At 45.1% G+C, this 23,091-nt stretch overlaps 1 protein-coding gene across 2 annotated transcripts in view; it reads left to right on the forward strand.

Moving 5' to 3' along the window:
- Nucleotides 1–1,687: 1,687 nt before the first annotated feature.
- The window catches only part of LOC146175528 (uncharacterized), a 35,686-nt gene continuing 14,282 nt past the window's right edge, over nucleotides 1,688–23,091 (forward strand). The window contains exons 1-7 of one of the 2 annotated variants that reach the window (XM_084581918.1): nucleotides 1,688–1,898; nucleotides 4,456–4,658; nucleotides 6,319–6,370; nucleotides 10,604–10,717; nucleotides 14,089–14,319; nucleotides 15,497–15,603; nucleotides 20,762–20,915. In XM_084581918.1, coding sequence (XP_084438044.1) covers nucleotides 1,877–1,898; nucleotides 4,456–4,658; nucleotides 6,319–6,370; nucleotides 10,604–10,717; nucleotides 14,089–14,319; nucleotides 15,497–15,603; nucleotides 20,762–20,915 — 883 coding nt within the window. In that variant the 5' untranslated portion in view covers nucleotides 1,688–1,876. The remainder of the gene's footprint in view (nucleotides 1,899–4,455; nucleotides 4,659–6,318; nucleotides 6,371–10,603; nucleotides 10,718–14,088; nucleotides 14,320–15,496; nucleotides 15,604–20,761; nucleotides 20,916–23,091) is intronic. The other variant, XM_084581919.1, reaches the window with a different exon arrangement.

Consider the following 23,091-nt stretch of genomic DNA (forward strand, 5'->3'; position numbering starts at 1 on the left):
CCAATGTATGCCTCGGCGGCCGCTTTACGATGGAGGCGAAAAGTAAGGCGCCCGTGTTCTGTGCGATGTCAGTGCATGTTAAAGAACCCCATGTGGTCGAAATTTCCGGAGTCCTCCACTACGGCGTCTCTCATAGCCTGAGTTGCTTTGGGACGTTAAACCCTGCAAACCAAACCTAACCAAACCAAGCAGATTCTGCAGCGCTCTTTAGGTAGGAGGAGAAGGCGGTGAAGGTTGGTTGGTTGGTTGGTTTGTGGAGTTTAACGTCCCAAAGCGACTCAGGCTATGAGAGACGCCGTAGTGGAGGACTCCGGAAATTTCGACCACCTGGGACTCTTTAACGTGCAATGACATCGCACAGCACACGGACGCCACTCCGTTTCGCCTCTAAGGAAACGCAACCGCCGAGGCAGGGAAGGGTGGCAGTTCCTGCATGGCCCTACGGGGCTGGGACGGTAGGTCAACGCCGCTTGCGGCGGGGGCTAGCCAGCCACCGAATTTTATCTGTTGTAGACCGTCATTGCACCCGCCACTGCTTCGGTGGTGGACGGCGGCTGTTGTTGAGGCGCGCGTCTTTCCCTCCTCTTCTTTTTCCTTTCTCTTCTGTTGTTGTTGTTGTGGCTGTAGGAAGAAGGAAAAGAAAATGCACGGGCTTGCTACTGGCTCTGTAGCTGTGCCACCTCCGCTGCCTCGTGCAGACAGAAGAGAAAAAAAAATTGATTTATTTATAGGAAGGGAAATGCACTGTAACTGTCTCACTTGTTTTCTGTGGACACCGCAACCGCGCCGTAAGGGAAGGGAGGAAGGTGGGAGTGAAAGTGGAAAGAGAGAAAGAGGAGCCGTAGTGGAGAGCTACGGAGTAATTTTGACCACCTGGGGATCTTTAACGTGCGCTGACATCGCACAGCACACGGACGCCTCTTGAAAATAGAGAAGGAAGAAAAGGAAGAGGGAGAGAAAGACGCGCGCCGCAACAGCCGTCGTCCACCACCTAAACTGTGGCGGTTGCAATGAGGGCCTACAACAGATAAAAATTCCTGGCTAGCCACCGCCGCAAGCGGCGGTGACCTACCTGTCCCAGCCCCATCAGAGAACCCCAGGACCACGGTGGAAGACCAGGACAACCCCGAGCAACTCTTCTGTCCGCACGAGGCAGCGGAGGTGGCTCAGCTGCAGGGCCAGTAGCAGGCCCGTGCCTTTTCTTTTCCTTCTTCCTACAGCCACAACAACAACATTAGCGCTCTTTAATTTTTTCCGCAGCCCTCCACTCCGCAGCACTTCCCTCTCTTTCTTTTCACTCCCACCTTCCTCCCTCCTTGCGGGTTGTTGCCGTTCAGGTGTCCACGAGGAAGTATGCACGGGGAAATATGACATATCTGCGTCTATAAATTAATTGACATTTTATTTTATTTTGAACACTGAAGAACGAAACAGCAACTTGTTGACCATTAATGTTTAAGAAAGAGCAACAACGTAAATTTCTGAAATACTCAAATTCATTAAAGTGGATGCCAAAATCAAAGTGCCTCTTTAAGTATATCATTTAATCTTCTTTAGGGCTCTGATATTAAAAATTGTACACATTTCTCGGTGCAGTTTTCGAAGTGTAGCGAACTTCCGCAGCCGAAATCGCTTTTTGGCCTACAAACATTGGTTACTTAAAAGAGCAGAAAGAGAAAACGCATAAAAACAAAAAAAAATAAAAATAAAAGATCAGCGTGGTGTTGCTGGTGTTGTGTGTTAAGCAGTGCGGTCCGGAAAGGTAGCAAGTTCATATCAGCTGGCTCTTTAGACACTTATTACTGCATAAAGGGCAAGTCCGTTTGGTTGGCTGGAGCGGGACTGAGACGCTCCACAAAGCGACGGAATCAAAAGCATGGCCGCCAAAGACGAAATGAGTAGGTAACCCCCCTCGTCTGTGGGATCACGCTCAGCTCCAAAAATAGGCACCCTGCCTTCTTTTGCAGTGCCCCGTCACCGAGACCCGTCTAAATATTAAGAGAGTGATCGAAACGGTTATCTATTCAACACCCGCTGAATTAGCGTAGCCTACGTTGAATATGTGCTTGGCGTAAGCGGTTGCAGCGAGGCAGCGAAGCCGACCGCGATGTGGCGACGTTGCACCTATTTTAATAAAATGAACCAGCTAATAGCGCTAGAAATATGTGGGGCTGAGTGCAAGGCAAAATGCCTTGTTTGTTTGCATGCGTTTATATGCATGGCCGGTGACAGAACCTTCATCTGAGTGTTTCGAACTGCGGCTTTGATCGCAGTAAGTCGACGGTGACGGTGCCGTGGTAGTGGGAAACATCGTGAGCGAGCGCGTGGTTTTGTTTGGACACTTCGGTTTCAAGAAGTGCAGGCTGTCCTGTACTAAGCGCTTTCAAAGTCGTGCTTGTCACTCCGTTCGTCAGGTTCTGTCAGGTGCTATACAGTATACGAGGAGCAGGTTTTTAGGGCCTTCTTTTTTTTTTGTTGCTGATTGTTTTCTCATAGACTGCGTACTCTTCACGGTTGGTAACATAGCGTGAAACTCTTGGAGCTTTCAGATCCTGGCAGGGACTAATTATGCTCTGCTAACCTGTACGCTGAAAGGCAGGATGGAGCGGACAGTTTGCCCTTTAACTGAAGCTGGAAAGCAATACTTTTCACAGCAGCATTATTGTTTGCATCATTCTATTCATTCCTCGATGTTTGTGTCTGGGTTTGTGCCTTGCCCTGGCATGATTTAAATGTTGGGTGACCTGTATGCCTGGCGATGTCATCGTGTATTAATGGACCTCAAGGGGTCTAAGTAACCCTTCATCAGGGCGTTCCTTGCAGCACACTTTCAACTCAGGACATTAAAGTTCTCACACCAGGTGTGTGTATTCATAGCTCACAATCACAATGTAAGAAATTCTACACTGTGTTCACAACTCATGTCTATTGTCAAACAAGACCCTACTAAGATGCCACTGAATGAGTTCGTGGGCTTGATCAAGACAGAGAGGCTTGATCAAAATGGTGCATTCTGCTACTAGTTTGGGTTTTCATCCTTGTCAGTATGGAATGAGAAAGCTCCTGGGAGAAGCTCCTTATTAAGCTGGCCCTGCCAGGATGGCGCAGGGGCTACGGCGTTAGACTACTTTTCCCAAGAACGCGAGATCGAATCCCGGCCTCGGTGGCCGCTTTTCGATGGAGGCGGGAAGTAAGGCGCCCATGTGCTGTACGATACTAGTGCATGTTAAAGAGCCCCAGCTAGTCAAATTTCTGGAGTCCTTCACTACGGCGTCTCTCATAGCGTGAGTCACTTCGAGATTTAAACCCCGCAAACCAAACCAAACCTCATTAAGGTGCAGATAAAGTCACTTTATGCCCCCAGACAGCTTTGTGTGATCCTGCAGCAAAGGCTATGCAGGATAGGGAAAAAGACAGGCCTTTCTTTATCCCTGTTCCAAGGGGGGTGGGTTGTGTTTAGTGTTGTGGCGGAAGGAAGGGAGAAGGATGCAAAGGGAACTCCTTTCCCCAGTATAGATTCATATCCACAGAAAATTGTCCAGTAGTGTGGTTCCAGTTGAGGAGCAGCTGTAATTTTTGGAAGTGACTTATTTTAAGATAAACAAACTATGACTTTTATTTAAGACAGACAAGAGGCTAAACTTGAAAGGTATGTGAGCTGTCGCACACCATGCTTGGGTGCTGAGATAAGCAAACTGCAACATATTTTCTGTGCTTTTCTATGGATTGACACGGTCAGGTCTGAATGGCACCTCTTACTCTCTTTCCACTTTCACTCCCATCTTCCTTCTTTCTCTTGCAGTGTGGTTCAGGTGTCCACAGAGGAGTGTGACAGATACTGTGCCTTTCCTTCCTTATAAACCAATTGCAATTACATTCTGTGCGCTTGTGTTAGCCTGCAGCAATGAGCGAAACGCTGCAACACGAGCCCATCAAAAGCACAATCACTCCGACGATGAATGCCATATTATATCGAACTGCACTGCAGCTATCATGAGCTGCTGCAAGTATACCGAGGCAATTGTCTTGGCCCCGGCAGGCAACACTTCGCAGCGCTGGTGTCAGTCCAGGCCACGCTTTCAAGCATTCAACTAAAGCATGCTGACTGCTGTAATGCATACTAGTTTATATCTGCCACTGTCTTATACTTGGGCTTCCTTCTTGACGTTAGTTATTATGCTTGAGCAACTCTAAAAAAAGTTAATGGACACATAGATTAATTTTTATAGAATGAATTGATTTGTCATGTAATTTCACTTCAAGATTTGTTTAAACCTAATGCAGGTCCTGTGCGTATGTCTTTGCATATTTCCTTGCAGCTTCTGAAACCGAAGTAGTGATTTTCTATTTCCATCTGTGACACATGCATTTTGGTGAAGATATAAGAGCCCTTGTATTGTGCAGTGTTTGTGTATGTTAATGTTGCTTCAACATCTGTGTGCTTCTCTGCAACAGGCACCTCTCAGTGGGTGCAGTTCTTCCGCGCGGCAGGGCTTCCGCAGCAGGTGTCTGTGCAGTATGCAGTAGTGTTTGCTGACAACCGTATCCAGTGGGGCATGCTCATGGACTTGACCAAGGAGTACCTCTTCGACATGGGTATTCACACGATGGGAGACGTCATCGCCATCCTGAAACATGCCAAGCATGTTCACAGCCAGGCAAGGAAAAACAAATATGCAGTCACTTTGTGGTCCTGAGGTTTGGCATTGCCATTTATTTTTTCTTGCTGAATGATTGCCTGAGCTAAATTGGTTGATTGATTGCTATCTTGGCCTAAGCTGAAGCACTGTTGGTGGTGATATACTGGGCAGGCCTGAGAAAAAGATTAGGAAAAAAGCAAGCATTTATTGGAGCAGAATTGTAGAAATGCAAGCGATTTACCACATGTATTTTCATACTGGTTAATCCTTCATTGTCTGCGAAGGATTGTGTGGAAAATGTTCCTTCAATACCAAAGGGCAACTTATACATCCTTAGTGTTGTAAGTTGAAGCCTCTGTGTGTGTGTTTATGGCTGGCTTAAATGAACTTAGTAGGCATAGCTTTGCCTGATGGCTATTTGACTGGGAGCCTAGTTTTGTTTCTTTGCGAGGTTGCTTGTTGGAAAGGTTGCGGCATAGCAGGTGGGAAGTAGCAGTGAGTGTTATGATCACAAACTGTTTGCATGTATGACTAGAATGGTTTGACTTTGCAATTATTGCCATGTTGCTATTATCTCAATGTCATCTTCCTTGGTTACCTCTAAAGTAAAGCGTCCATTAAATCTCTTCAGTCTAGTCATAGTAACAGCTGCTCTACTTCAACAGCACTGGATTGGCAACTTTGGAGGTGTTTTTGGACTATCCATGTATTATACTGAAACTTGTGCGCGGTACCTTTCTGTGGAGTGGTCAGATTCTTCTCAGTTTGCTTCTGTCTCACCTTGAATGAATTTTAACTCTTCTCACTTCATGGCCTTGTTCAGGGGGATTTGGGGGCCACCTTGCATTTGTGACATCACGAGTGCCCTTTGTTTTGTTTGCATAAATTGTGCATGTGTTCAGGGCAACACTGGTGAATATTCAGGGGAGTACTGGGTGAATGCTTGGTGCTCTTAGTATAGTGTATTTCTCCTTCATCACTCTCTATGTAAGAGCCATGCAGAATACATGTGTGAGTCCTCCTTCCCATTCGGTTGTCTTCTCAGATGTTTCGAAAGCACAATGCACTTTCATTTATGTTCACCCAATATTTGCTGAAGAGTGTCAAGCTTGTTAGTTGCAATGTCAGATTGCATAGGCTAGATAATTAATGATTGGAGCAGTCAATTACAGTCACCAGTTTAGCCATCCAACGCGCTCATGGGAAGTTTTGCAAGTGACCGTGGTATCAGGTTTTGGTCATGCTTTTGTCAAAACTCCTATTCGGTTTCCTGGTTTTTGCTCTTGTATATTTTGCCTCATAGTCTTGAAAGACTAATAATGATCACAACTAAGTCGTGCATTATCCAGAAGTCGATGTAATGTAATAATCAATTCAGATTGTTCGAAAGTTCTTTAGAGTTACCCTCTAAGGGGAGCCGGAAGGCACTGCTTTTTACGACAGCATTGCTTGCATCATTTTCTTCATTCTTCGACATTCTTGTGTCGTCTGCATTTGTCTTGGCCCGGCCATGATTTGAATATCGGTTGTCCTGTCATTTCTACCGAATGACTAGAAAAAGCAGGAAAAAAGATTTATATGTACATGAGTAAACAACAGAAACGATTAATTTCAAGAGCTTTTGACCGAGCAAGAAAGCTGATGCATGCCTTCTTGGTGCCTGCTGCTACTCTTGCAGGAGGCACAAGAGAAGCTGATGCGCAGTGCACCTTCTTCAGGAACAAAGCTTGGTGAGCAGTTCTGCTTTTCTGACTTCATTCTAATGTCTTTCTGTATGGACACGGCATATTTTGGCTCCCGTGTTGGCCATGTGAGGGAACTTGTACGGTATGATTTCGGCTTAAGTCCAGGCAGTGTTTGTATGCTACAGTTTCCCCTGCCAAGGTATCGTTGGTACCTATTCTTTCAATTGTTGCAAATAGTAGCAAACACAGCCATTGTCTGAAGCTTTCACAGCCATTAAATTTACTGCAGGTGATTGCTTTTGGTTTCTAAGCCTTTACTGTAAGTCGCAATTATTCATAGCACAAGCTTTATTTATTTATTTATTTATTTATTTATTTCCAATACCCTCAGGGCCCGTAAAGGCATTGAAGAGGGGAGTGGGTTAACAACAAAACAAAATAAGCATAACCGTATCGTTTACAAGGGTATGAATTTCAAAAATATCTAAAATACAACAATAAATACAAAAAATTAGATACAATAAGAAGCAGTGCAAAAGTCCTGTCAGTATACAATATTAGCTAAAGCAGTACGAAAATTTGAGTTATCATTGATGGAAACAATATCTGCGGGAAGGTGGTTCCATTCAGTCGATGTTCGGGGTATGAATGACTGTAAGAAAGCGTGTGTATTACATCTACCGAGGCCGATTTTGTGATGCGATGGGATACATAGTGAGGTTGAAGAAAGAATTCGTCACTCAGGCTAGGATGATGATAGAGCTTGTGGAACAGGACTAAGCGAGATATTTTGCGACGTGATCTTAATGATGGAAGTTGAAGGTCGGACTTCATGGCTGTAATACTTTCGGTTCGGCTGTAATTAGAATAAATGAAACGGACGGAGTTATTTTGAACAAGTTCTATAGCAGTGATTAGTTTTTCATAACCTGGATCCCATACAGATGATGCATACTCTAATTTAGGGCGTATTAGTGTTTTATATAGCAATAACTTTAATGACGATGGAGCTCTCGAAAAGGCACGGCGTAAGTAACCAAGCATGCGGTTAGCGTTGTTAATTACATATTCAATATGGGTTGTCCACGTGAGGTTAGATGAAATAATTATGCCCAGGTACTTATATGAGTTTGTTGATTCCAAAGGAACGTTATTCAAATAGTAAACATGCGAGTCATTAGAAATCCTTGTTACACGCATGCATTTACATTTACTAATATTAAGTTGCATTAACCATTTTTCACACCAGGTAGCAATCGCAGTGAGATCAGTTTGAAGACAGTTAATATCATCTGGGTTTTTAATTTCACGGAAAATAACGCAATCATCGGCAAAGAGGTGCATGTTAGAAGTTATCTCAGAGGGCAGGTCGTTTATGTAAATTAAAAAGAGTAAAGGTCCTAGTACGGATCCTTGAGGTACACCGGAGTTCACATCAGAAAGCGAAGAGTTATGACCGTTTACTGATACGAATTGTGAGCGGTTAGTAAGAAAGCATTCAATCCATTTTAAAACGTTTGGTTCAATGTTAAGATGACGAAGTTTGTGAAGCAGCATGTGGTGCATTTTACGTACATTCAAGAAACTTGAGAACCTACAGAAAAATACATTCACCGTAATATTTTCCATTGAACACATCCTTCTCTGTCCTAGGCTGCATTTAAGAGAAAACGCAGTTGTAGATTAGTAATGTGTTTTTGTCTTCTTAATGGAATGAAATGCTTTGAACAAACTCTAACTCTGAAAATCCTTTGGTTGGTTCTTCTAAGGACAGCATACTGATTTTTAGCTGAAAGTTTAGTGCTTGACTACCTCATGTGCTACAAACCCCAAATGCAACGCGGCTACAATTACTGACACAACGGTGAGACCAGTTTCAGCCAAGATGTTCTAACAGAAGAGACAGGTCTGCAATTACAACACAGCCATTTCCACATTTGGTCTGCCATCCGATCGGTTCTGGCCAAACTGGGCAAATGTACTTTGTGGACTGTTCCAGAATGGCTTGCCCACTCCAGTGACTCATAAATCATTGCACATCAACATCGCAGCCTTTCTTGGGTAGCCGTTCGAATCATCTGGTGTGAGATGCATGGTGTCCAAATTAGCGAGTGTCCAATGCCATAGACTTACATAGTCGTTGGCCAGCATCTCGCTGGCTGTTCAAATTATTTGCAGCCCTAGATTAATAAGATTTGGATTTAATAGCTTTTACTTTACTTGTTAAAAATGGCTGCTCAAGATGCTTTAGGGGAACAGAGAGAATGCTTTTGAAGTACAGTACTGTAATATGGCGGACCTCAAGGAATGGTTGATGCAGCAAGGGCGTTGAGCAATCTGAAGAACCTGGAATAGGCAGGGAAATTTTATGCATTTGCAGAAATCAGGGAATCATCAGGGAAAATTGGGGAAATCAACTGGCTGAATTTAATGCGATGGTTTGCCACGAATTGAAGAACTGCAGCGAGTGCCCTGTTCACTATCCTTGCATGCCATTAGCGCATGACATCTTTTCACTTAGCATATATGAAAATCGTTGGCATTGTAAATCATGTCGAATTAGTTTTTTGTGCTGGGAACTTGACTCTGTGCTCGCTTAAGCTGACTCGTATGCAGTGGTGTAGAAACTAAAGCAAAAGCAGGCTTTTTCACTGTTTGATTCGCGTTGTCGTGGCAAGGTCACCAAAGGCAGCTACTTCCTGTGAAAACCATTTCGCACTTATCCCACAACAGTACTACTGCAGGACTCAAAGCAAGCATAGGGATCTCACTCATTGCTGGGAGTGTGAAAGAAGGCAGTGCTCAGGTTTTTTTTTTTTTTACTGAAATAAGTAATGGCAAATATGAAAGAAGTCAGAGAACTTAAAAAGGAGTACCTTGTTGGACACTTTTGTGCAGTGCTTTTTATATATTTATTTATTTGTGACTGATAAGGGGAAGTTTTAGATAGAGATGGAGAAACTGGGCCTCCCGGTTAGCCTATTTTAATGCAGCTGCATGACTCACCACGTTAAAGGCTTTGACCTGTTAAATGTCGAGCAGCAGTACTGCTCCCCATGACCATTACGTCAACGGTGCAGGTCGTTACTAACTGGTTATGGGCAGTAGCACTTTCAAGTGCTTCCAGCAATGTCTAATTGAAAGGATACTTCCAAACGTTAGAGACAGGATAATAAGGTCAGCATAGCATATCAAGCTGTGGAGATGCTTTTAGTGTCCTGGCACGTAGTCAAAGTGCAGGCAGTCTCCAGTTGCTTTAACAAGAGCTCAAATAAATGGGCGCATGCATGTTGTAGGCAGCGAAACCGAAGTGGAGCCTCCAAGCTCACCTGACATTGGGGAAAAATCGCAGGACACATTGTGATGAAAGGGAAGAACTCAAAATGGCTTCAAACTGCTTATCTGTTTGATATGCAGATAATGACATAGTATCTACAGGAGAGGCACGGATTGCGACACTGGCAAAAAGTGTGCAATGCTGTGATGGTGGTCACGCGTTGTCGGAGGCACATGCATCATAGGCTATGCTCAGTGCAAAGTTTTTTGCGAAGGCTGTTGATGTTCTGCTTTGCTTCATGAGCTTCCGGGATGATGAAGCTGCCAAATGTGCAGCCAGAATGGAAAGAAATGCTTGCTGGGTTTACTGTGATTGAATGCGTACTTCACTATTGTTTCAGAATTGTCCTCATTACTCATCGTGGAAAAACTGCAGCTGTATGTAATGAAAAAAGGCAGGCTTGTGTTTGTTTCAACCATGCTTTTTTAACTGTTCTTAGCATGTGATGTTTAACTGTTGTCAGCACACACTTTTCTCATTGCTTTTCTTTGATTTCCCAGCATCTTCTGCACTTTCGGTTCCATGTTGCTTAGCGTTGCATGATCAAGGATAAAAGTCTCATGATTTGCTTCTCTCCTGGCATCAGAGCAGCGGAGAATACGTGAAGTTATAATTGTGGAAAAGTGAAACTTTCACAAAGTGTACCTTGGCGGCAGCATCTACCTGAACTTCGTGTGCTGCGCTGTACTCGTCGAAGGTCTGCTATCATACATTCCAGCGTGGCAGCAGTGGTAATGGAACAGTCTTATGTAAACACAAAGAGTAAGAAGGCTCTTTGTAGAAGGCTTTTTAGCACTCCCTGATAGCCAATACATGGAATACGACTGGAATACATGGAATATACATTGATACACGGAAGTATGAATATTGGCGCACTGTTGATTTTTGAGCGGCCAGAGCACGTGATTCTACATGATTCTGTCTCTCTTTCTTCACGGCAGCTGTTGGCATACCACGCCGATACACACCTGCCAAGGCATCAGACAGGCCAGCTGCAGTTGCTGAGACACCACCTGTTAGCAGGGTCAGCTTCCAGAGTGACTATGAGCAGCCTGGTGAGCTGGGACTGGGGAGCCGTCCTGAGCATCTTAGTGACATGCCTGTCATTGCATGATGCTATTTGATGTCGTACAATACTTGACGTTGTGACCACGCAGCATGGTAGCCGCTAAATTGTCTTCTGTTGCGCGAATACCTTGGCATGTCTTAGTGCACCTGGCAGCTTGCAGCTCTCGCTGATTCTTTCAGGTTCACGGCTATCTTACATGCCACAATGGCAGCAAATCACAGGCATGGCTCTGGCACGTGGTAACTGACAGCCGACATGGCCGCACGCTGATTGATCATAGGGTTGTGCGACATTGCATGACCGCGTCACACGGCCATTTAGGCAGCAGCTTCCAACTGGGGTTTCTCATTTCAAAGGGAGGGTGAGGGAAATCTAGTCCTCCAGTACCCTTGCATCCAGAGTCAGACAAGTTAGCTCTAATAGAGTCGAACGATGAGCTAGTTGGTCACACATCTCTTGGAAGAAGGCAGCAGAGCAGGTAACACCAACACAAAGCACAAGAGGCACACACACGCACACAAGGACTATGCTGCACTGACAACTATTTTAACTGGAAACCGCACATCTTCTTCTTTCACTTCTTCCTTCACTTTACGTCTGCAGCCAACTTCTTTCTTGTCGTTAAGATCCTGCCGGTTTGCGCAAAAATTTCACTTCCTTCTTCAACAAAACCACCGATGGCATGCTGATATTTTTGGTCTCTACAATCAACGCAGTCTTTGCAGTGCTCAGCAAAACTTCGCACCGGACTAGGTACTCTAAGTGTATTCAGGGGGTTGTTTATGAGATTCCCTTGCATTGTGGAAAGAAATATATTGGACAAACAGGAAGATGCCTCAATGAAAGGATTAGAGAGCACGCTAAGGCAATATCGGACAAGTCTGGCACAAATCTGGCTGTGCACTGCAAAGACTGCATTGATTGTAGAGATTAAAAATGTCCGGCTGACCTTCACAATGTTAAGGTTATGAGAAGGATGAAGGACAAGTTAGCCAGAGAGATTTATGAAGCATATGCAATCTGTGACTTGGGAGACCAATGTTGACACTTGGAACCAAGGAAACCTGAAGTGTTGAGCAAATTGGGAGTTGTAAGACCACTTTGAACTTCAAGATCCAGTGGGATGATTTGGAATGGAAGAACCAATTGGAACGCAAGGAAGTCAGTTGAGCTACCCAGAAGGTCCAATTTGCTGGCATATTGAACTATGCTGGCTCCAATTGGAATAAACTGAAATGCCAAATAATATACCAATTGGCTTTTATTACTGGGTTTAAATAAGGTTTACACTTAAAATTTATGAGCACTAATCCAAAAACTGAAAAGAAGTAGAAAGGAGGCTACTGATACATCAGTTATGAATGCGGTGCAAGAAAATATCACAGAATATGTGAACATTTTTGAAGTTATATAGAGGTTTTTCATAAGCTGCAAGACTGCACTAGCACATTACATTAAAGGCTCGTTAATTCGACCTTCACGGGACTGGAAAAGAAGGTAGAATTATCTGATGTTCAAATTATCGAATGGCCTCAAAAAACTGACAAGAACCATTTGCATTACGGTAAACTTAGAGTATTTACTCACGCAACTACCCCCTCGCATAATGAACCCTCCCACCCCCAATTTTTGCCAATAAATTTGAAAAAAAGAAAGAAGGCGCCAGTTGTTGGCGCGTCGCTCCATTTCGAGCCGTCACGGTCCAATGCATTTCTTAGCAGTGCGCCAAGATGCTGCACAGTGATAACATCATGCTGTTCACTTTTTGACGTTAGCTCTAGCAAAGGAGGGAAATGAATATGGCAGAGTGCCAGCGCTTGTCCAGTTGTGCAAGCCTTGTTTTGAGTATGTTCGATTTATCATGTCATGGGCGAGTGGGGCGGGCGCTGTCTACTCAATTATTTGAACGCACCATAGCACAAACGTCTTTTGAAGCGAAGATGCTAAAAGGTGGCACCATGATCGCGGCTGGCCGTGTGCTTCCATTGATGACTGATGGATGGAAGGATGGACGATCCTTTAGCAAAAAACAATAGTTTTTTCCGCGTAATCCGTAGCGCCCGTCTCAAGTCATAGCTTTTCATGGGTGTTGGCTGGGACCGCACCAATAGAGCTTATCTGCATTTGCGAATTAACAGGGCTCGAATTAACTAGCATTTAGTTGTGAGTTTCGGAGGTTGCGCGGAAAAGAGCAAGCAGGCAGCTGCCGCTGTGGCTGCCAACCCCTACCCTCCGGCGCCGCCGGCTGCCGCGGCGATCATGCTGTCATTTAGGCTTTACCCACTCTTCCATGGTTTTACCTAGTTACATCTGCTGTCTCCGTTTTGGTAATGTACAGCTGCTCTTTCGCGAAGTTTGTTTTCTTTTTCTTTTTTTTGGTTACATCCTGTGTGCCAAGTCGCCCAGGCGTGGCGGCACCTAGTTCGAATTATCCCTAGCGGAACTAACTCGCGTTCGAATTAACAGGCTTTTTAGTACACAGATCTTTATGGAGCTTGGCTGGAAGAAGTAGCGTAGTTTGAATTATCGGAAAATTTTGGATTATCGATGCTCGAGTTAACGAGCTTTTAATGTACTGACTCCAGATTGAAAAAAGTTTCATTGCCTGGCCTGCTGGCTTGGTGAGGTCTGGGCTTACTTGAGAGCCCACACGCCGTCCATGCACCAGTGAAGTCTGTGCAATGTGGCATGATGCATTCGTTGGGCCCTGGCTTTTAGGTAAGCTCAGCCCCATTCTGTGCTCTAATCTACTTGACTCCCTGAGTTACATGTATCTGAAAGGGGAGAAGAGTCTTTCCTTCACACCTCCAGACCCTGTGTGCATGTAGGGTGCCGAAACTACCCGAATGTGCAGCTCAGAAACAAATCCTGTGACCTGGAGACTTAACCATGTGTTTGCAGTGAGTGTCAGCAAGAAGCTGATTGCTTTCATGCCAGCAAACTAAAACAAAAACGATTATGTGATGATAATCCCTTATCCTCTGAAAAATGAAATGTCAGTTAAGGTTTTGGGTATGAATTCAACTATCATAATTTATTTTGTGCAGTCTTTTTGCAAATGTGAATGGCGAGAGAGCACCTGGTCGAAGTGGATTTGATCTAAAGAGGTCATTTTGCTATTGATGTCTAGAGCATTGTCCTGGTAAAGGTGGCAGAACAGCGCAAGGAACGGGACACAATTAAAGACACACAAGGGTGCTGCCCTTTGTTACTTTGTGTCCTGTCTCTTGTGTTCTTCCAGCACCTTGCAGAACCAACTAGCCCGCCAGCTCGCTCTTCCAGTAAAGGAGTTTTAGGCACATTCTCACAATTAAGGCCACTGGCAGGTAGAAGTTTAATCCCCGTTTCCCCTCTCAGCAGCTGAGCCGCGGGCAACAGTGCGCCCCCTGTCCAAGCGGCGCATGGCTGATGAGGAGCCTGTGGCGGCTCGTGTGGCCCCGAAGCGGTTCGGAATTGGTTCCCCGGCCTTCCAGAGAGTGGCACCTCAGCAGCCAGCTGCCCTGGAGGGTCCCACCCTCAAGGTGGTGCTGCCCTCGGGGGTCACTGCCCGCACTCGCCAGCTCTTGGCCGCTGCCAGCCAACCACATGGTAAGAACCAACTGTCATTATGGCCAAACTAGCTTATTAGTGGCACAGCAGACATTTAAAGCTCTATTTGTTACGTGATAGTCTAGTCGCTTATGTGCCATGGAACCAACAAAACCAATCAAGTTGTTGTTGGTGGCCTACAGTTCCAGAAAATTGTTCTATACACTCGTGGCATCCCTAGGTTGTACCAGTCATTGGCATCTGATCATGTGCTGTAGAAAAGTTTGCCACATGACTCATTCATAGACCATGTTTGACACGTGTAGATGCCATGATGCCACGAGTGATGTCATGTTCCAGTGGCATCATTTGTTAGAAATTCGCGCACAGTTGAGTGCACCTGAAGCTTGTCAATTGCTGATCAATATGCTGGCAGCTGTCATTTTGCATGCACCAAACTGCGAAAGCCCATATTTATTTTGCGAGGTTTCTAACCTTGAAACACTGCTCGAAATCTCGATCAATCTGCTGTTTCAAATCGAGAGGCACTGCCTTGTTTTTAGTTAGGGCCATCTTTCACGTGCGCACAGTCAGGCAGTGGCTGTTCAAATGCAGCCACTTTGCCTGGCAGCGGACAAGCAAGTGCTTCCCCTCCTCCTCCCTCCAGCAATTGCGATGATGATGACAGCTCTCATTTCGTAATGCCGCATGATCTCTCGGGTTTCTCCATGCATGTCACTATGTTTGCAGTATTCATGCAGAGTTTTTGTGTCATTCGCTTCAAAGTGCTTTATCTTTTATCAAATCTTCAGATAAAACTTGACAGTAAGCATCTTTCAGACAACCGGAATTCTTTTGCTCTTTCTAATGTGTCACTGATAATCATATCGTTATGCATGATTTCGTTTTGTATAGGGCCAAGGGAAGAATGGAGAAATATAAAGAATTTGATCACTATAAGTGATGCGTCGTTCTATCTGGTACTATCATTATAAGTGGAAGGCCCTGTACATGGCATAGGGGAATGTCGCTTTAGGGCCCATGCATCGCGTGAAAGCAAGAACGTGCAGTGAAAATTAAGGTCACGCGACTTTATGCAAAGCACCAAAAATGAATTTGGTAACATTAGGGTTGGATGGTGTTTCGAGTGCCTTTAACACCCCCCCTTTTTTTTTCTTTTTTTCTTTCTTTTTTTTTTTTTTTTTTTTTTTTTTTTTTGTGTGTGGCTATTTTGCAGGCGTCTCAGCAGGAGCACCAGCAGTTGGGAAACGTTCAGTGTTTGACCGGCTTGGCGAGAGCACGGTGAGCAGCACGACAGACTCGTCGCTGGTCTCCTCCTCTAAGGTGCGTGGTGGAGCAATTCGTGTTATTACTCGTGCATTTGTTTTCTGTGTTTCTTGTTCCCCGACCTATCACACCTTCGGTTACTGTTTAGCTACGTTTACTTGTTCTTTCATGGCATGGGTCACATGATGTAATTGGTTATGCATTAGACATCGCTGTTATGGCTTGAGAGGTGATGCGAATCATTTTGTGTGGGTTCTGTAGGGTACAAATTTTACAAAATGGGGCCACTTGCACATTGATCGAAGGGGAGCTTTAACCATTTGCACTTTTTTACTGAGATCTTGTCACAGTCGCTCCTGCTTACTGCCATGTTATGTCATTCTTTCTTTCATTCTGTTTTTTTAGAAACTCGGCATTTATATTAGGTACAGCATGTTTGATGAGAAATAGTTGGCAGTGCTCTGCCTAACCTAGCCTAACTTTTATTTTTGTGAAGCATACAAACTATCCTGAGTACCGTATTTACTCGCATAATGATCGCACTTTTTTTTTTAAATACTGACGCAAATTTCGGGGTGCGATCATTACGCGGGGTAAATTTTCTACAAAAAATTTTTGAGCACCGAAAACGCAAACAAGTTGCAGGTCAGACGTCTTAGAACATATATCTCGATTACAACCAAAAATAAAAGCTGAGTAAAGCTTACCTTCGCAATAAACACGCACATTAAGCATCACATGGAGTGCACAATGCCCATTTATTTTTTTTCGTCAGTACTCTAATCAAAGTCTGAATCCTCGCCATCCTCGCTTTCACTGCTGCACGACTCATCGGAAACGGCAGTGTCGTCGCTGGGAGCATCTTCACAATCCCACAGGAAGTCATCTTCCGTTCCATCCAAAGCGTTAGATATGCCTGTCTTCTTAAAACTCTTAGCCACTACCTCGTCGGGGATACTGCTCCACGCTTCTGTGATCCACGAGCACAGCATCTGCACGGATGGCCTTCTAATCTTTCCACTCGGCGTCAAATCATGCTGGCCCATCGCCATCCACTCAGCATAAAGTCGTCGAACGTTGTCCTTGAACGGTTTGTTCAAAGACACGTCGAGAGGCTGCAGCAGCAAAGTCAGGCCGCCAGGAATGACTGCAATGTCCGTGTGCAGCTCTTTCAGCTTGGCACGCACGCTGTCCACAAGGTGACCCCTAAAACTGTCCAAAACCAGAAGCGTGGGAAGCAGAAATGCTCCTGGTCTTCTTCCCCAAACAGTCTTGATCCAGTCGACCATCAGGTCTGCAGTCATCCACCCTTTCATCTGTGCACGTATATGGATGCCACGGGGAAAGTTTCCCTTCGGAATAGTCTTCCGTTTGAAGATCACATATGGTGGCAGCTTCCGCCCGTCGACCGTCACAGCAAGCATGACTGTGCATCGCTGTTTTTCTGCGCCAGACGTCTTCACGAGGACGCTCCGAGCACCCTTCTCGTTCATAGTTGTATTCCGGGGCATGTCGAACGTCAGTGGAGTTTGATCGGCGTTTCCAATTTGCGACATGAGGTAACCGCATTTTTCGCGAAGCCTAGTGACGAAGTGATGGAAGTCTATCACTTTGCTTTCATACGCGGCTCGGAGCCGCTGGCACAACGACGTCCGCCGCCTCAGGGAAAGTCCATTCCGTCGCATAAAGCGAGTCGTCCAACCGGAGCTAGCGCGGAAATCCTTTGCGGCGATTCCCAGCTTCCTGGTAGTTGTGCGCGCCTGCGTCTGTATCATTTCTAATGACACTGCACAACCATCCTTGTGCAGGTCCCTCACGTATTCTAGGACCGCCTCCTCAACACGAGGGAACTTGCCCGTTTTGGGTCCACGGAAAGCCCGCCGTGTCTTGTTCGTAGCCATCAGCTTCTCGCGCTGCTTCTTCCAATAGCGTATCCTCATTTCGTCCACGCCGAAATGCCTTCCAGCAGCGCGGTTGCCATGCTCCAGTGCATAGTCGACAGCCTTGAGCTTGAACGCGGTGGTGTAACTGGCATACCGCCCCATGGTGAAATGGCGTAAACTCGCACAAAAACACAAAGCACGCTACGACGCTGCCGAATTGCAAAATGGCGAACGCCGCAAAGCATGGAATCATGGGAACTCCAACGTTACTAGACTAGGTTGGGAACTCGTCGGAATGCATTCGCTGCGGGATGACTGCAGATCAACCACCAGGCGGCTCCATGTTCGGGGTGCGATCATTACGCGAGGAATTTAAAAAATGGAATTTTGACCTCAAAATTCAGGGGTGCGATCATTACGCGAGTGCGATCATTATGCGAGTAAATACGGTACACACTGCAACGAGAGAGGCATAAGATTTGAGGACAGTGCTGAGGAGAATGCTGCAAGGAAAGTTCCCCCCTTTCTGACATTGTACGTAGGGCATGCAGTAGGCCTCCGCGTCAGGGATTGTTGCCTCTCTTTTTTGCAACAGGGGCTCTTTTTTTGGAATGGGACGACATTCCCACTGCCTCCCAAAGACTTCAGAACCTTCATGCTCCTGCAAAGCTTATCACTGCACCTACGGAACCGAATGCACTTTGGGCATAAGGTTTTTGGGTGCACAAAAATTTTGAGCAGTCATCAAGACACGAACATAAGGTTTTTGGGTGCACAAAAGTTTTGAGCAGTCATCAAGACACGAATTGATCACATATCATGTGTGATATGTAGCATCACTGAGCGTTTCCCAGATTCCCAGACCTGCTCGTACAGGTTCGTTCACATGTGCAAAACTGCGTTCATATAAAGGAGATTTTGAAAGAGTTATTACCATATTTCAGTGTAACTCATCTGTGAGGGGATTCTTGCAAGAGTTTTAGTTGAATTTAAAAACTCTACATGGGCATTGCAATTTCCAAATAATTTTTTCCCTACCGTGGGCGAAATGGCCGTTTTCTGTACGTTTCAGTAGATTTATTTTCTTTAAAAACTATCATGTCTAAAATTCTATGCAATACACAAAAGGAAAGCTAATAGATTCATTTTTTAGGCATACAACTTTGAATATGAAGTTGTGGGTTATAACAGACAATATAATTTCCCAAAAACCAGATTTTGGAAAAAAAATTGAACAAAACTTGACGAAATGCACTTGTAAATGAAACGAAAAAAATTTTAATTTTTCGAGATATACAAAATGCCGGTGCAGAGCGCCATGCCGAAATGGATGCCTGGTTCCCTTCTTGGGCAGAACGCCACTCCTTGTTTTGCAGGGGGGCAAGCTATCGTACCTAAATGATGTTGACACCCCGAGAATGAGATAAATGACACCAGCAACACATACAAAGCATCCAGAGTGGTCCCAGTGGCATGCAAAACAGGCTAACAAAATGTGGCCGCCGATGTTTTGGGCTAGTTTTCATCGTCATCGGGGTCGGAACTGACAATAAGGCAGCATCTTCAGAGTCGCTGCTGCTTGGGTCATCGATAAAATCGGTCATAGACAGTGCGGAATTATCAGATTTGCGACGTTTCGAAGCGCGCATCATCTATGCAGATGCCGCCATTCTCGCATGCGACTTCAGACGTCGCCATGAGTGCCGCGTACTCGGAGCGCTTTCAAAAATAGTCACCTCGCGGGAAAAAATGTGAAAAGCAATAAAAATTTCAGCTTCAGTTACTCGACTACACGCTAGATGGAGTAGCGTGTCCGTGAATGACTCGGAAAGGTTCAAAATTTGCACGCAAAGTCAACGTTAGCGGACTAGAGTGCAGCTGCTGGTGCTCCGGGCTAGTTTCAGTCATCAGCGGGTTTGGAACTGGATTTCTGACGATAATTGGCAGCATCTTCAGAGTCGTGCGAACCGCGGGCATTTACTCTGCATGCCCTTTCAGAAGGGAGAGCAGCGCGTTCAGCCACCTCCCCTATCTTACACCATGGTCTGGTCGATGAGTTCAGTTAATGTATTTAGTTGAGCGTACTCTTACAGGATGGGTGTGGGTGACTGACAAGTTAGATAGGTTATGGCTCGTACCGGCATGATTGATAGCTTCCAGGTAGTTCCATTGTCGACGGATGAGGTGTTGAAATTGTGCCTAGTACACTACCTACGGCTGAAGGGTGGAACACACAAGCTGATGAGCAGCATCAGAACGTGCTCTGCCTGAACGCATAGCTATGTGATGAATCAGACAGAGGGAGTTCCATTGTCGACGGGTGAGGCGATGAAATTGTGCCTAGTACACTATCTACAGCTGAAGGGTGGAACGCACAAGCTGATGAGCAGCATCAGAACGTGCTCTGCCCGAGCGCATAGCTATGTGACGAACCAGACAGAGTGCAGCATGAGCCGATTTACGGGTAGTGTTTAGCCGAAGGGTTCCAGTCCCATATGTATGAAGAAGACCTAGAACGCAAATACTTTCCACTTGAGCATCTCTCATAGCCTGAGTTGCTTTGGGACGTTAAACCCTACAAACAAACCAAACCAACCAACTTTCCACTTGATGAGTTTGGTAATCATCTACCCTAAAAGTAGAAGGGTCTGTTTTCCGTAATCCAGATTTGTTTTCGATGCAAATGAAACATGATTTATTACACAATAAGGACAGTTTCAAAGCGGGGAGTCGAAATGTTAAAACATCCAGCACGTGCTGGAGCGCCGACTGTTGTACGGATACATCTGGATGACAGGACCACAAGGTTACATCGTCAGCATGCGCAAGAACGCGCATAGAAGGCATGTTTTCTAGGTTCGAGACAAGAGGAATAAAAGCCACATTAAATAATGTGGGGGTGAATACTGAGCCCTGGGGCACCCCGCGATAGGAGGTAAAGTGACCAAAAGGCTTCCCATGCACACAAATACTAAAGGTTCTGCTTGGTAAAGAGGAGTGAATTGAGAGAAGAAAACAATTCACGCAGTCTTCCTTGGTCTCGACATCACGGCTTTGAATCAAGTGGTGGAGGGTAGAAAAATGTTAATTTTTAAATCCAGTTTTGTGGACTCGTGCATGACTGCAAAGAGTGAGACAATTGATTGCTTCATAGAAGAAACATTGGATAGAGCGGAGCTGTCTTCAGTGTCTTTTCGAAGCAGTGAGCTCATGCGCATGCTTTTTTTGTTGTTTTGGGGAAACGCATGTTAGGTGTGTCCTTTCATCATGTGCAAGATCACGCAGGCTCCAGCGCTTCTAAACTCCTCTTCCTCCTCCCATCTCGCAAGCAGGGTACCAGCACGGTGTTTCAGCGCCTGGGTCCCAGCACTGGCAGCGAGAAAGAGGTGGAGAGGCTGACCACCAGCAGGCAAACGACCCCCTCACCCTACCAAGTGGTCCTGGCAGCTGCTGCCAAGCCAAGCCGAGTGATTCGATTGAACGCCCGTAAGAAACCTTCTCGTGCTGCTAGTCTAGTGTCATTGGGTGCATTGCGTGAGGCAGTCAGATTCTTTTTTTTTTTTTTTACAATGCCACAGGTGTTCTCAATCTCTTTAGCCTCGAGGAACTGTGACGACCTTCAAAAGGGGCTGAAGAAGCCCTGCATGTCCCAATTTCTATCTAGGGTTGTGCAAGTATTTGATAATTTTGAATATTTGGATGGATTGTAATGTATTCAGTGATCACTTTGATCAGAATGTTTGGTGTTCAGAACAGCGAAGAGATCTTCTCAAATCAATAATGTTTTCACAATTCTTTCTTTTCGTAGTTTTAGTTGAATATATGTGCTGTAGAACATCAACAAGCATTATCTAAAACTTGAGATAATCATGAAACATTGATGAGTGGGCACTTGCTACGCCTAGGCGTGGAAATCCAGAACGGACACATTGTGAAACGGGCCCTTACTTGGTGCAACGACCAATCATTAATTTCAAGGTTGTGGTGGGGGGGGGGGGTTGAATGCCACTTCACCATAGAAAATGCCAGACGATGAATTCAAACATTTTATTAGAAGGCACGAAAAATCGGGCGATTTAAGCACGCCTAATCTTCATCGCTGAATCTGTTGAGCGACTCGCCCGATTTGGAGCAAAGCATAGTGTCTATGCACTTGTTGTCAGGGCACCACGATCCTTGAGCACGGATGGTTATCCTACACCTGCTTGGCATTGATGGGGCACTTGGGCCTCGCTGCCATCCAGGCAGGTGGTGATGCCACCCCACCTTGAAGGATTCCTCCATGACACTTTGCAGTACTGTCGCCCATGCTCTCGCGGATTCCTTTTGACTACTTTTGGCTTTTCCAATGATAAAAATAACATTGAAAGGAGATTAGTAGCCTTGAGATTGTCATAGCTTCTCCTCTATAAGATTTAGGAGCAAATCATATGTCCTGGTTACATTTTATAAAGATGATAGTATATGCAGAAGAGAGCAGTAGATGCACACTAGGGGTTTGATAAATTCAAAATTTTGAATAGTGTTTGCTGTTTGATTCGCACTGCACTTTCACTTTTCAAACTATTCATGAATAGTTGGAATAGTCAAAGCGCTGCTTGCAAATTTCCTAAACACTCAGAAATAGCGAATTCCTAGTTGATCTAGGTTTGCAGTGAAACACTGTGACATTTCCAAATTACCTAGCTTGCTTTTTCCTCAGAGAAAAGTCTGCAAAAGCTCGCATATTAATACACTGATGGTCATTAAGAGCCGGCTTTGAGCCAACTGGCACCAGTCATCTGGTTTTAGATTGACAACAAGCACCTGCGCAAGAATGGCCAAGCTGGAAAAGGACAGTTTGGCACAGTTGTAGCCCACACGTGCTGCTACAGTTGTTTCCCCAAGCTTGCATTGATTTCTGTTGGAGGTAAAATTTGTTAATCGTAAGCCACAGCGGGCAAAAAAAAAAAAAAAGGTACCTAAAAGCGTGGTTTTATTTTCGCAGTTCGTTGTAGCATATGCGTGGTTGGGACCTCTCATAAAGCTTGCTGTCCAGCAGAATTGATACACGAGGGCTAAGCGGGCCATGTTTTGTTGTGAACACTTTGTTTCGGGCGCCAGGCCGCAATCATTGCTCTGTCTTCAGGCATAGTGAGGGAACGTGGAAGGGATTGACCTGCTAGGATTGCTGCTCGGGTCGCTGCTGTTCCATCCGTTTTGCAGTCTGTCTCGTTGCATTTTGGACATGCCCTATTTCGCTGTTGGGAGGTGTCCGACAGCATTAATAAATCCCCTTTTCCATGTGAACAAGTTAGACTTTGATATTAGGCATTTTTTTTTTGCTAGCTGCAAATGTTATCAATTAATTCTTTCTTATTTCTTTCTTATTTAATGCCTCACAGGTACAACAAACTGTGTTCATGATGAGTGTTCCATGGTTGTGTCTTTTCTGAAAAAACATTTCTCCTTCCTTGTTTTCAACTGCCTGTACTATAATTTTCGAAATTATTGAGAAATGTTCTGTTTGCAGCCGATTTTCATTACAGTCGCAGACTGACTTCTCAAATTCTCGATTTTTCGTACCTGTCCGATTATTCGGACTTTCCCACGGCACCATCAAACGCTCCATAGGGTCAGTGTATAACACCGATCAAAATTTCGAATGTTTTCTTGTTCAATT

The sequence above is a fragment of the Amblyomma maculatum genome, chromosome 10 (genome assembly GCF_055883805.1).
Source record: "Amblyomma maculatum isolate TAMU_Amacu chromosome 10, ASM5588380v1, whole genome shotgun sequence".
NCBI classification, from domain to species: Eukaryota; Metazoa; Arthropoda; class Arachnida; order Ixodida; family Ixodidae; genus Amblyomma; species Amblyomma maculatum.